This window comes from Acomys russatus, chromosome 30, assembly GCF_903995435.1.
Source record: "Acomys russatus chromosome 30, mAcoRus1.1, whole genome shotgun sequence".
Taxonomy (NCBI): domain Eukaryota; kingdom Metazoa; phylum Chordata; class Mammalia; order Rodentia; family Muridae; genus Acomys; species Acomys russatus.
The window spans coordinates 26,202,384-26,217,433 of record NC_067166.1 but is presented as its reverse complement, the minus strand read 5'-3'; the positions used below and the strand labels follow the sequence as shown (position 1 = coordinate 26,217,433).

The 15,050-nt window shown below is 39.2% G+C and overlaps 1 protein-coding gene across 7 annotated transcripts in view; it reads left to right on the top strand.

Moving 5' to 3' along the window:
* Ssbp2 (single stranded DNA binding protein 2) overlaps positions 1-15,050 on the top strand; it is a 249,109-nt gene that overhangs the window by 195,462 nt on the left and 38,597 nt on the right. For all 7 annotated transcript variants that reach the window (XM_051172516.1, XM_051172515.1, XM_051172513.1 and 4 more), the window contains 2 exons: positions 11,683-11,749; positions 12,265-12,335. In XM_051172516.1, the coding sequence (XP_051028473.1) occupies positions 11,683-11,749; positions 12,265-12,335 (138 nt within the window). The remainder of the gene's footprint in view (positions 1-11,682; positions 11,750-12,264; positions 12,336-15,050) is intronic.

The following is a 15,050-nucleotide window of genomic DNA, read 5'->3' as shown; positions in this document are numbered from 1 at the left end:
GAATTCGATCACTACCCATAGTCCTGACACTCTGAAGGTATAGAGCAAGGAATCTTCAAGGCAAGCTGGCCAGCTAGACTAGTATAATCCAGTTGGACATAGTTAAATCCAGTTTGTCAGCTCTGTATTTAGTGACATACTTGCTTCAGTAAATAAAGTGCAGAGCAGTCAAAGAAGACACCTGCCATCAACTTCGGTCCTCAGTGTATATGTGCTCACAAGTGCATTCATACACATGACAACATGCATGCGCACGTGCAAAGACACTGAATGCACGCACACAAGATACAGTGTTAAGTCTCATAATCTATAAAAATTAACAAAATACAATACAATTGAAACAATGTACATTTGTATAGATTGTTTAAATATTTTTACCAAATTTCACCAAATAGCCCAGGTTGACCTCAAAATCTTGATCCTCCTGCCTCAGCCTCTGGAATGCTCAGGTTAAAGTGAGGTCTAGTGTTTGCAAGGTTTTAAAAATAACCATATAATGACTTGTTTTTTAAAAAGAAGTATTCAGAAATAGAATATAAAAGATACTTATGTAAAGGTGGTCTCCTCTAGAGTTTGACAGCATCTATGGCGATGCATATCAGACATTACATTCTTTTCCGAATGGCTTCTCTGTACCTCCCACCACATACGTTTTCACTAAATTATGTTAACTCAGGAATCTATCACCCAAACTTAGAGTAACTTTCATTTACACTATTTTTCAAATAATCACATTAATCATTCAAAGAATATCATTTTAGGATATGTTTAATATACTTAGGAGCATGAACTTCTTAAGCAAACATGAATTTTCAATTTAGCTATTAGTTAAAGCAGAATTGATGTAACTTTTTGTTGACTAATTGGAATGGTGTCCATTGAACAAATATATTAACATTTTATATGTATGCTTCATTTAAGTTGATTGTAATATACTGAAGTTTTTCTTATTAGCAGATTATACAAAGTAGAAGCAAAGTGAAGCATTCCATTTTCGGTGGCTCTGACTAGTCATTTGAATATGTGAAAGACACCCTTGACAATTTATATTTACTAGTTACTAGGTTACATATTTGAGTTTTCCTGAAATATTCTATGGTTCTGGGTTAAATCTACAATGTCTTATTCTATTTGTTTATAAATAGCAATGGGTATTTGTAATATGTTATGGTGCCACTGTGTTGGAAAATATAGAAATAAGTCAGATAGCAAAAGTATACAATAGAGTAGAGAGCAAATGTGTGTGTGAAGAGATTCATGACCCAAAAATGAAGCCCATAGATGTACACGTCTCACAGTTTTATGCTGGAGTTGATTCAGCTCTCAGGGAGCCCTTATCACTCACTGGAACATCCTTCTCCTGAAGTGAAACAACTTTTTATCTTTCATGGATAAACCGTCTGGACAGACAAGCCCAGAGTATTTACCCTGCACTGATGAAATCAAAACAGTATAGAAACTGTTCATGGATGAGTGACACCAAGAATAAGCTATTGTCTATGGAATTTTTAATTGCCTTAATCCTCACCTGTTAAAAACAGACATGTGAGTTGAGATCACCTGCACCAGATCCTATTGTCCATTTTATATGCCAAGGTTAAATTTGATACTCTAAGCACATACTGTATCTGAACATGATGTCCAAGTCCTCAGGAATACCTGTGAAACAGCAGACGAGCTCTTAGAGAAAGTGTGGTGCACACAGTGAAGTTGCATATATATATTAACAGATACGATGTAGAGTAAAATCTTCTGGAGTGTTACTGCGGAGATATTAACCAATGTAAGAAAAAAATGCACAAGCGTGTAAATGCACCATTGAAGTCGCATCAATGTGCAAGCTCTTCGTTCCTGTCACACTGTGAAAAAGAGGTGATGGACCATCTACTTTATTTCTGAGTTGTAGGGTTCAGAGCGATTTTGCTATCTGAAAATTTCAGTGTTTCTGCAGTTCACCTTGAACAAGGATTATACTTGGGACTGGAGAAAATACTGACTGCGTACACAGAGAAATGAGTAAGATTTACCCTGTAAATTCTTAATGCATAATTCCCGTAATGGGAAGAAGACAGATAAAATGGACACTAAGGATAAGATAACCCTAAAAAGACCAATGACTTTTCAGAGAAGTAAAAGTCAGCTAAAATTCGAAGCAGAGGAAGAGATGTTTAGAGAGGTGTAATTCCAGCTCTTGAGAGGCAGAGGCAAGAGGATTGCTGTGAGTTCGAGGTCAGCCAGGGTTGCATTGTGAGATCTTGATGCATAAAGTAAAAATGTAAACATTTACTTATAAGTTGAAATGTTACTACAGCACCGTGAACCCAAGTTGCTTACATACTCCATAACGTGCCCTCTCACTGAGGACAAGCATGCTTTGTGCGTCTCTTATAAGTATTTGTTTATCTTTGTAAAATACTTTATATGTGAGGTTTGGCTTCTTTTTAGTGCTATTAGTGTGAGATGTAGCATTTCCAGCTGCACAGAGAGCAGTGCATTCTATCATGTAAGGATCACAAGCCATGGGCTGCAACTGTGAAGACTCTCTGTCTAGCCTTGCATAGTAATCACCAGGCACCTGCTCAGTGTAGGCTGCTGGCTGATGGCAAAGTGCATGCTGATGCCTCTGTGGACAGTTCAAAAGGCCGTTTTCAGTCATAGAATCCCCTTACTTTATGGGAATTACAGTATTGATATTTGAAATGATTATTTCACACTCCAAAAATCCACATTAAAAGAACATTATTTCCTTATGACTTTAAATTTATATTGGGGTACATGTGTTTTCCCCAACTATTTCTCCCCTTGTAAGGCAGAGGAAGCAACAACAAAAACAAAAAGTATAGTATATTTTGGGGGAAATTGTATCCTTTTTCCAACCCAAGAAAACTTTGCATTGTGGGTACAACGTTGGCTTCTCAGGTTAAGTCATGTTGTGTTAACATTTCTGGTACAGTGTGTGTTTCCGAAGTAAAATGATGCTTAGTCTTCTAGTAATTTTATCTTAGATATATTTTTAAGAATTAATTGTGGGGGCTATGGACGTGGCTCAGAGGTTAAGAGCACTGGCTACTCTTCCAGAGAATCAGAGTTCAATTCCCAGCACCTACACGGTGGCTCACAGCTATGTGTAATGGGATCAGAGCACTCATATACATAAGATACATAAATAAGTAAATCTTTTTTTGAAAAAAGAATGAATTGTGACATACTTGGTTAGAAATAGAATATACAAAATATGCCTCAGAGAAAGATCATAGATATTGTCTCCATTCTCAGGGAGGTCATAGATCAGTAACTAAGCCATTGAATATCCATTTTATCTTCTTAGTTTTTAGTTTTAAATTAGCATACCAAGTATTAGATAGCTTAAGTAATTTTTTTTTAATTTTTAATTTTTATTTATTTATTTAAGAAACAAAACTGTTTTGGTAAACTCTCTCTCCTCTCTCCTTCTCATCTTCCCCATCCTTGTGCTCCTGACCCTCCCTGCGGCCTCCCACTCCAGTCCCTTTGTTTTTTTCATGTCCTGTGTGTCTTGTTGCCCCCTCTCAGACTTCCTTATTTCCTATTTTACCCTCTTTGTGTGTCCTTTTAAATGTTTGTTGGGCCTGACCCACCCATCCATCCATCCATCCATTCATTCATTCATATTCTCTCTCTGTCTCCCTCCTCTCTCTCTCTCTCTCTCTCTCTCTCTCTCTCTCTCTCTCTCTCTCTCTCTCTCTCTCTCTCTCTCTCTCTCTCTCTCTCTCTCTCTCTCTCTCTCACACACACACACACACACACACACACACACACACACACGTACACGCACATCCAGGATTCACATACGTGACAGACATGGTGTTCTTCTTTTTGAATTTGAGTCACTTCAGTTAATTTCATGATTTCACTTTTCTTTACAGTTAACTTCTACTCTATTGTGTATATGGAACAGTTTTTCTTTATCCATTCGTCTGTCAGTGGACTCTTGGAATGGTTCTATTTCCTTTCCTTGCTATTGTGAATAGAATAACAATAAACACAGATGTCTAAGATTCTTTGTGTTAGGATATGTATAGAGAGTGGTATAGCTCAGCCACACAGTAGATATATTTTTAATTTTTTGAGGAACCTCCACACTGAAGTCCATAGTGTCTGTATGAGGTTGCACTCCATCAGAATGGATAAAAGTTCCTCTTTCCTTAGAAGTGCACCATGATTTTTGCCAGATTTCTTGATGATAGCCATTCTGACTAGAATGAGATCATCTCTCAAAGTAATTTTAAATGGCTTCCCCTGATGAATAGAGATATTTGAACACTTTGAAAAATACTTTCTGAGGGTACTGAAAGATGGAACCAGAAGATCCAGGTTCAATTCCCAGCACCCACATGGCAGATTAAAACTATCTGCAAATTTAGTTCCATGGCATCTGGCACCTTCACACAGACACACAGAAAGGCAAAACACCAGTGCACATGAAATTTTTTTTAAAGAAAAATAATTACTATTTATATTTCTTCTTTTGAGAATTGTTGAATTCATTAGCCTGTTTTTTGATAAATTTTGAATATTATATCCCTTTGTCAAAAATAAGGTGTCTGTACCATATGTGTTTTCTTTCCAGGTCCTCCATTCTGTTCCATTGGCTTGCCTTTCCATGTCCCTGTGGAAGGCTGTCTGTCAAATGGCCTGCAGTTATGCTCTTTCTGTTTAGGATTGCTTTGGCTGCTCATGCTTGTCTTAGGTTGCCTTTTTCTTGTGATATAAAAAAACATGACCTAAGGCAGCTCAGGGAGGAAAGGGTTTATTTCATATTAAATTTTCAGGTCACGATCCACCATGGGGAAGTCAGGGTAGGAACTCAAGGTAGGAACTGAAGCAGAAGCCATGAGAGAGTTCTGTGGCGTGCGTTGCTCCTCATAGCTTGCTCACTCTGCTTCCTTATAGCACCCAGGACCACCTATCTAGGGGTGCAACCATATATAGTAAGCTGGGTTCACCCACATTAACCATCAATCAAGACAATGCACCACACACTTGCCTACAGGCCAATCTGATGGAGCCATTTTCTCAGTTCAGGCTCTACCTTCCCAAAGTCAAGTTGATGAAAAACTAGCCAGTACACTTGACCTTTTCTGAAGTTGACAAACAAACTCATGACTATTTAACGAGAAACTTCTTTCTCTTCATTTGTCTTCAAGATGGTATAACATTACCATTATGCTGTAATAGCAATGTTGTATTATAACTTCCAAAAGTCCCACAGCCTTTCAAAATTTAAACACCGAAAAAATTCACTCTCTTTGAAACATCCAGTCTTTTTCAAAGTTCAAAGTTTCTAGAAAATACCCAATGTTACTCTAAAATACCTAAGAATAAAATACTCTATGTATATTTAAGATTCCAGTCTCTCAACTGTAGACTCCTGTAAAATCAAAAATAAATCACATGATTTCTTAATAAAAAAAAAGAAAGAAAGAAAGAAAGAAAGAAAGAAAGAAAGAAAGAAAGAACGAACCAGGGCACAGTTACAGACCAAAGCAGAGCTGCTAAAAAAAAAAAGTTTAGTGTCTGACATCTGGAACTCATCATCCCTCACAATCTTCTGGGCTCCTGAAGGGCTCCATTTCTCTAGCTCTGCCACTGTCAGCACACACAGCTTGTCTTAGATTCAGGCCAACTCCATTCTGCAGTGGCTGCTGTCCTTAGCAGTTGTCCAAGGTTGGGGTCTCCATTGCAGTGTGGCTGACATCTCACCAGTAACCTCTGATGGTGTCTCCTCAGGGTCTCCGACCTCCGACCTGTTTTCAAGCCTCTACTTCTCTCCATGAGCCCTTTAAGCATATGGCGTCTACTGAAACTAGGGTTGTACCTTCACCAGTGGCCTCTCCTGAAGCCTCAGCTCCTCTTCATGCCTTTAAAACCAGTACTATCTAGGAAGCTCGTACACATTACTCAGTCAGCTGCTAGCACAGGGTACAGCTTTGACCAGCTCTGGACCACAGTTTCTGTGTGCTGATGCTGAAGAAACACTCCCAGATTTTCCTCAGTGATGCTGATCTCTTCTTAGTTGTACCAGCTAAACAGTATTGATTGTCTCAACAAAGCAAAGTGTCTTGGAAATCACAGCCAATTCTTTACCCCTTGCTGACCAGAGCCACACATCCTTCATTTAAGTTAGAGTCTGTACTTCCTCAGAAACATTCAAAGCCATCTCTCCACCAGCTGTACTGCTTTTGGTATCTGTGTCTTCCAAGCTCCCACAGAACAGCCTGCTGAGCTCTGAGCACTCAGTGGCTTTTCTATCACAAAGTAATGGGATTCCAACACAATCCTCCCCAAAATATGTGGTCAGATCTGTCACAATACCGCTGAACCTGACACCAATTTTGTTTTAATTAGGGTTTCTGATGTTGTGGTAATAAAATAATATTACCTCACGCAGTTTGGTGGAGGACACAGTTTATTTCACCTTACTGCTTGCAGTCCATCTTCCAGAGAAGTCAGCATGGGAATTCAAGGATGGAGCCTGGAGGAAGGAACCAAAGCAGTAGCCATGGAGGAGTGCTACTGACTGGCTTGTTCTCCTTATGGGCTGTTCAGCAGGCTTTTTTTTTTTTTTTTAAACAGCAGCTCAGACCAACAGCCCAGGGATTTAAAGGTCCAAAGTGAGATGGGCCCACCCATATCAATCATCAATCAAAAAAACATTCCCCACAGACAGCCATGGGCCAGTGTGGTGGGGGGATTTTCTCAGTTGCAGTTCCCTCTTTCCAAATGGCTCTAAAGGGTCAAGTTGGCATAAAACTAATCAGAAATATGGTCTGTTGTGGTTCTATATGAAGTTTTGTGTTTCTTTGTTATGATTGTTTGAAGAATGACATCGGAAACCTGACTAGAATTGCATTCAATTTGTACACTACTTCTGGTAGTGTAGCTATTTTCATGTATCTACCGATCAGGACCAGGAAGATTCTTTGTATCACCTAGTGTCTTAGTTAAGGTTTCTATTGCTGTGAAGAGACACCATGGCCAAGGCAACTCTTATAAAGAAAAACAATTACCTGGGGCTGGCTTACCATTTCAGTGGTTTATTTCATTATCACCATGGTGGGAAATATGGCAGCGTCTGGGCAGACACGGTGCTGGAGGAGCTGAGAGTTCAACATCTTGATCCACAGACAGCAGAAGGGGACTGTGTGCAACAATAGGGGTAGCTTGAGCATAAGAGACCTCAAAGTTCACCCTCACAAAGACACACTCTTCCAACAAGGCTCCACCTACTCAACAGGCTCACACTGCCTATTGGTGCCACTCCTTATGGGCCAAGACTTCAAGCACATGAGGCTGTGGGGGCCGTTCCTATTCAAAGCACCACATCTAGCATTTTCTCTTATTTTTCAGTATTTTGAAGTTGTCAGTGTAGAGGTCTTTCATTTCCTTGATTGAGTTTATTTTAGCTACTTTGTGAATAAGATACTTCTAATTTCTTTCTCTGGGAGTTCATTTTTCATACATAGGAAGGTTAATGGGTTTTGGTTATTAATATTGTGTCGTAAAACATTACTTAAAATGTTTCATAGACCTAAAGTTTCCTATTTAAGTCTATAGGATCTTTAAAGTATAGATAGGGCTAGTGTAACATATCCCTTTCCTATTTTCCCTTGTGTATTTTTCTTATCTAGCCCTTAGCTAAGACGTAGAGCACTATATTGAATGAGACAGTGAGAGTGGACATTCTTGTCTCATTCCTGTTCTCAGGGGAAATAATACCAGTAATTTTTCCTTTGGGTATAACATAGATTAGAGGTTTGTTATTGATAACCTTAATGTGGATCTTTTTCCTTTTTTGTCAGTTTAACTAAGGGTTTCTCAATATTACTAATTTTTTCAAAAAACTGATGTATGTGATTGATTTTTTAAATGTGTTTGTTTAATCTCTATTTCATTAATTTCTGTCCTAATCTTTACTATTTCTTGCCGTCATCTGGGTTTGAGATTGGCTTCTTATTTTTCTAGAATTTTGAGTGCATCATTAAGTTATTTGAGATGTCTCTAGTGTTATTTTTTTTTTTTTTTTAATATGAAGCCCCTATGTCTATAAACTTTCCTTTTAGGACTGGCTTGGCTGTGTACCACGTGATGATATATTGTATTGCCATTTGACTCTAAGAATTTTTTATTTCCTCTCAGATTTCAGCAATCCGTTGTTCATTCAAAAGCATATTGTTTATCCTCTTAGGTGTTTTTGTGTTATGTTTTTGTTTGTATTATGTTACTTTGTTTTTCTTGCTGTTGCTGTCAGTATCTTCCACGTACACAGGGATGTCCTGAGGCCACACCAGAACCACACTGAGAGAGCAGGAAGTGTGGATGGAAGATGAGTTATGTTGGGCAAATAAATACACTGATTAGTTACATAAGAAAATACATTGATAATAATAAAGGTCATACTTCTTACTGTTGAGTAAGACATTGACTAACCTAGAAAGTGACAAGAAATAATCCAAGGTATCAGATTTGAATTTGAGTGCTGACTGTATAATATACAGTAAATATGCTGTGTGTGTATGTACAGAGCATGAATTTATTGTGCATATACATAGGGTTTTTTTTTTCAAGCACATTGGTTACCACAAGCCCCAAAAGGCAGTGCCCCCAAGAAACAAGACCAATTGCCTAGATCATATTTAAATGCTGTGCTTATCAAAAAGAATCAAGATCCTTTGAAGAGGAGGCTACTCCAAGAGCTAGGCCAAAATACAGAGCATGTGTGCACCAGAGTATCTTAAACCATACTGTAAAATAATATTGAAAACATGAACTCAGATCCACAGCTTTAAGATGAAAGCAGGCAGAGTAGGGTGTGTCTGTAACCCCAGTGCAGGGCTATGTGGTCACTGCCGCTCATAGCCAGTCAGTTCCTCTTAACTGGTGAGCTCTAGTTTCAGCAAGAGACCTTGTCTCAAAATAGAAGGTGGAGAGCAATTGAAGAAGACACCTGATACCAGCCTCCAACTCCATACACTCACAAATGTACATACACCACACATCGCTTGGACAAATGAACATGCACACATAAATACACACAAATATACCACAACCATGCACAAAAGGGATAGATAGATGATTGGCAGATTAAAACCCACTGAATAATGCAGGTATCCATAAGTCGTAAATAAATAGATAAGTAAATATATCTTTCTTACAGTAATTGCCAGCCAGGAAACAGAGAGGCAGTGATGGGCGTAGGGCATCTCCGTATGATAGTCATCTCAGCGGCTAGGGATCAGTGAGTGATAAGGAATGGGATGTCAGAATAGCTCTGGTGGTAAAACAAACAAACAAACAAACAAACAAACAAAAAACAAGCAATTGCAGGGGCGGCGATGATCGCCTTATCATGTAGAAATCTGTACAAACACACTCAGATGCTCAAAGTTAAGATCACCAGCAGTGGGTCAGTTGGCGTCCTGTGCCCTCAGACATGGGACACAGAGCATCATAGCCTGTCTATGATAACTTTTCCTGTTAAGGAAACATGCCTGAGTCTACGTGAAAAGAATATCTTAGTCACTCTGTAAATTATAAGGCTTATTCTCCTTAAAACCATTGATGGGTAATAGTTGGCATGGTAGGAAAAATGGGAGTTGTTTCTGCTTAGAAAAGCACAGAGTCATGGTAGCTAAGGCAACACATGCCTCCACTATGTCCTGGTACAGAAGGAAATGGGAGAACTGACACAACTTACGCAGGCTTGGCAGCTTGCGTGGTAGCACTGCTGCGCCAGGATGCTTTCCTGATTTGAATTATTAGAATGGTGAGGCGTTACATCAGCAGCTTGCTCTCAAGAAACCTCAACGAGGATTTATGATGTGTAGGATAGGCGAGAAGAGGTTAATGTTGGCCTCTGAGGAGTCTGGGTTGGAGTAGAGGACAATACTTCATGTGTTCGTGAAGTTACGCCATTGTGAGGTTTGTCCCAAGAACGTGGTCCCACACAGATCTGCAAGATGTTAGTAGTGACCACATAAGGGTTTTTGAAAGGGGGAGGGGGAGTGATTTAAGTTTTGTTTTGTTTTCTTCTTAATAACTGGCATTCAATTTCACTAATGAAAAGCATGACTAGAAAGACAACTCGCTTGGTAAAGGTGGAAGTTAGGGTGTGAGCGCACTGTGGTTAAAACGAGAATGGCACCAATAGACGACAGAGCAGCACTCACAAGGCCCGGCACAGGGAGCTGGGGGCAACTAAGGCATGCTGGGAGTGCGAGAAATAGAGCTCCCCAGGGAAGAGCACACCAATCAATTATCCAATACCAAATGGGCAGCGCTGAAAACATGCTTACAAGTGGCACATACAGACTGAGCAGGTTGTATTTATGTATTTATGAGCACATAGTTAACTTAGCAATAAAAAACCCCCACAAATATACACACACATCGTGTGTGTGTGTGTGTGTGTGTGTGTGTGTGTGTGTGTGTGTTTGTGTGTAAAACAATGATAGTAGAGCCCATGCCTCAGTAGATGATGGGACTTGATGTACTGGGGTGGTGGTGGGGGCTCCCCCTCTCTGAAGAGCAGGGGATGGGAGAAGAAAGTGGGAGGGAGGGACTGGGAGGCAAAGAGGGAGTGGGCTACAATTGGGATGTAAAGTGAATATATAAATTAAAAATAATTTTGTAAAAGAAAATAGAGACTATGAGAAAAAGAGCAAAGAGAGGCATATGAGAGAGTTTAGAGGAAGAAAAGGTGAGGGGGAATGATATATTCTCAAAAATATAAAAAATAATTTTTAAATGGGTTGGGAATATCCTTATAAAGTATATACACATAAGGGCATATTGGGTGTACTTGCAATCAACAGCAACAACAGAAATCCAAGAACTAAAAACAAAAAAAGGGAAACTAGAGCTCTCTGCTACATAGCATGACAAAAATTAAGGAGAGTCTGAAAATCTGTGTGTATAGTTATTACATTTCTTTTTAAAATATTTGAATATTTAATTTGATAAGATATTCCACTTAAGCTTAATTAGAAGATCTCTAGAAAGGTATATCAATATCCTTATTAAATTAAAATTTGAAGATGGCATTGTACTTGTAAGAAAGAAATAGGATGGATAGCTTATTATAGACTTGTCGCCAAAATATTTATATACAAGAATGAATAGAACAGAATCTCTCTCTCTCTCTCTCTCTCTCTCTCTCTCTCTCTCTCTCTCTCTCTCTCTCTCTCTCTCTCTCTCTCTCTCTCTCTCTGTCTCTGAGATATAGTTTTTCTGTGAAGTCTTGGCTGTTCATGAACTCATTGTATAGATTAGGCTGGCCTTAAACTTAGAGATTTACCTGCATTTGTGTTCTATCACACCTATCAGCTCTAAACTATTCTTTTTGTTGTTTTCATTTTTTGAGACTGGGTCTCTTTTGTCTGTCCTGGAACTAGACTGGGCTGGCCTTGAACTCACAGAGATCTGCCTGAAGTCTTACACCACCACACCCATCCAAAACTATTTTACAACCAAAATCTCACATTTAAAGATGTAGAAGGATAAGGTTTATAAAATGAATCAGAAATTGAAAGATCTCAAGAGATACCCAACGGCATTACGTAGTTGTAGAAACTTAAGAGAGAAATGTTTAAAGTACATGTTTTATAGATACTTACATTACTTTTTGTTTTACTAAATTGCTAGGCACTTGGGGGTGTCCCAGGAAGTCAACCATTACTCCCCAGTGGAATGGACCCAACACGACAACAAGGTAACTAAAGCGGAAGTGAAAGTGCTGTGCTGAACTAGTGGGGAAATTCTTTTAAGAATTTCATAGGTATAAATTATTTCATGACTCCTGAAAAATAGGAAGTTAAGTGATTGTACTTTTATCAGCCCCGACTTAGTAATGATAAAAGGGAAGGGTTCAAAGTAACAAGTGACTTAGTAATGATAAAAGGGAAGGGTACAAAGTAACAAGTGACGTCACTAGTCCTACAGCCTGAGCCACCCAGTCCTTCCTTAGCTTCCATGCATAGCTGTACTGTCATGACGAAAGAGGAAAGAGGAGCAAAGGCTGTGAAAGAAGTATCCAACACAAAGAAGGAAGACAATTTTAGCCAAGAACCCAATCGCGTGTGGGGTAGGTGTTAGCCAGAGCTGGGAATAATGGTGACAGAAGCAGAGTAAGCTGGCGGCAGTGCTCAGTAACTGGCGAGGAGAGAGCTAGCCTCTAGTTCAGTGCTCTTAGCCGGTCTCCTGCTAATCGCCTCCTGCTTCCCTCAGGACATCCAAACATGGGTGGACCAATGCAGAGAATGACTCCTCCAAGAGGAATGGTGCCCTTAGGACCACAGGTAAATATACTCAGCCTGAGAGGGAGACACTGGGCTGCCACCTCCTGTGATAAGATGGCATCGTTTGCGTGGTTTCAGCACATTCGTTGAAGTATTGACAGAGACAGACCTTGGGGCTCATGGCATTGGACACACAGAAATCACTTTAAAATGTGCAATAAAAAGTACACTAGCGTCTACGCTTTATATTATAAATAGTTGTATATATAAAAAAAATTAAAAAAGATAATAAAAACGTAGCTCTGGCTAGTATTCTCTTCCTGATGACTTTTAGTCAGTTTATTATATTAGAAATACTTCCTTTGCAAAATCGTATCGTAGTTTGTTTTTTGCTATTTGAATTAGCAGTATCTTTTTATATTTCTATTAACATGGAGGAAATCAAGTACCTTGGTATAAATTTACCTCAGGTACTAGGAATACCAAGTTATACCACACAAAACAGGATTAAAGAAAATTAATTATTAATACCACGCACTTAAATGAAAGCAAGAGCCATGCTCATGAATGGGATAAGAGAGAAAGTTGAGGTAAAATCATTTAGAACGGCAGGAATCTCATGACATAGTCACTACATACAAACCTGTCAGGCAAAATGTGCATCATTTCCTGAAAGATGATGAAAAGTAGTTCCTACCACAGACATTTCACCATGTAGCTGCTACCTCAGAGCAAACTGCCCTGTTTCTTTGTGGAAACAGGCTGTGGAATGGTGTTTGCAACTTTCAGCATAGACAAACATATGTCCATTTATTTTGTATGATACAACGTCTCAATGTGTAGCTCTGGCTGGCCTGGAACTCATTCTGTAGCCCAGGCTGACCTTGAACTCACAGAAATCCTCCTGCCTTTCCTCAGTGTACCTAGATTAAAAGCCTGTACCAGTCCCCCTCATGTTTTCACTAATTTAGCACTTGTCTGGTTTTTCACCTTAAGATATGTGAAATGAAGTGAGATAGTCATTTCTGAGAGCAGCAAGTCTGAAACAAAGAAATAGACTTAGCATAAGGGTTCTTGAGTGCTGGGAGCTAAGCCAGCGTACACGGAGCACAGTGACCATGTGTGCTTAGTGTGTGGTGTGTGGGTGAAGACGTAACACTTACCCCAGATCTGTCTGGTTCTAAGGACGGCAACAGCAAGTGATTGTTAAATTGATATCAGTATACTTTTCAATTAAAAAAAAAAAAAGATTATTTATTTCATCAGAAAAAAATCTTCTACTGTATTTGAAATAATTTTCTGCTTTCTTTTCTGTGAAAGTCTGGTAGCTAACCTGTGTCCTTAAAATCAGCACACTCTATGGGATTAAGTAAAAAAGTCACTTAAATTACACAGCTAATTCAATGTTCTCTAGAATTTTGAAGGGTAAATAAGCTACATACAAAGAACATTTAAAAACCAAATGGCCGAGGTGCACACATGTGAACTGAGAACGTATAGCTCGCATACAGAGAGTACCTGATGCCCTGCAAACAGGCTCAACTCTAGAGTTCCTCTTCCTATAGCGTAAAACTCCTAATAACCAAACGGCCTAATCAAGGAAAGACATTTCAAAGTTCCCAAGTAGACCAAGTCTTAACGCCATTCTGTGAGGATCATTGGACTGGAAAGGAGAGTAGAGCAGACTGAGTAGTGCAGTTGACATCAGCTGTAAAATGCCTGCTTCTAAGTGAGCTCACCCCATCCCGCCTTTGCTGAGCCACTTGGAGAGCCTCTTGTTCCTTCTTTTATCCCTGACTTCTTTGTGATTTAGAATATTAATCACAAAATGAAACAATGTATATCTGTAAATCATCTATTGTATAGTCCTTTGCTTCCTGTAACAACTCAGTTTAATTAGCTCATTTATTGAAGGCCTACTATGTATCAGACATCTTACTTGAGTGTTGAGTATAAAAATATTAATGCAATGGGATCTCTGTTTTTAAGGTGCATACTGTCAGGGAGGAAATACAGCTGCGCTTAGAAAGGCTGTTATCTAATACCAAATGCCTAGAAAACAGTATGTGCTGCTTATGTAATTATTTAGCGAGTTGTCACATGAAGACAGATGTGATCCTTTAGAGCTGAGGATACATGGGGAGTGAAGGGAAAGGGGTTCAGTAATGTTTTATTAACATCCATGAAAAAGAATTAACAGCTACAATTAATAAGTAGCAAGTGCCATGTTTTAATTCACCAATTTATACATCTCTTTATAAAATGTCTACAAGGAAGTTAATATTATTGCCATACAAATAAAAAACAATAAGGTTAAGAGAAGCAGTAGCCCATATAGTAGAGTAGCTACTGTGGTACACAACTGTAATTCCTGAACTCGGGAGGCTGAGGCAGGAGCATCTCAAGCCCAAGGCCAACTGGACTATGGAGGGAGACCCTGGCTCACAAAGGCGGGCTGTTGTAGAGGCCAAAAGGCCATAAGGCATACTGCTATGGCAGGACAGGTGCAAATGATGTATCTCTCTGCCCAGAGCTCCAGTGAATATTGAGTTTTCTAAAACTCACAAATAAAGGGTGGCCAGACTTCTTCATGAAGCATCTCTGCCTTACTTTACCATATGACTTTTCAGTTCCAGGACATTGGCTAATACTCCCTACTATCACCACACTTGACCCGAAGATGAACACAATTAGCTGCCCTTTACGGAAGACTAGCTAGAAACAATCCCTGTGTTGCTTACAAACCCAAGTATAAATAATGCTTCCTTAAAGTGA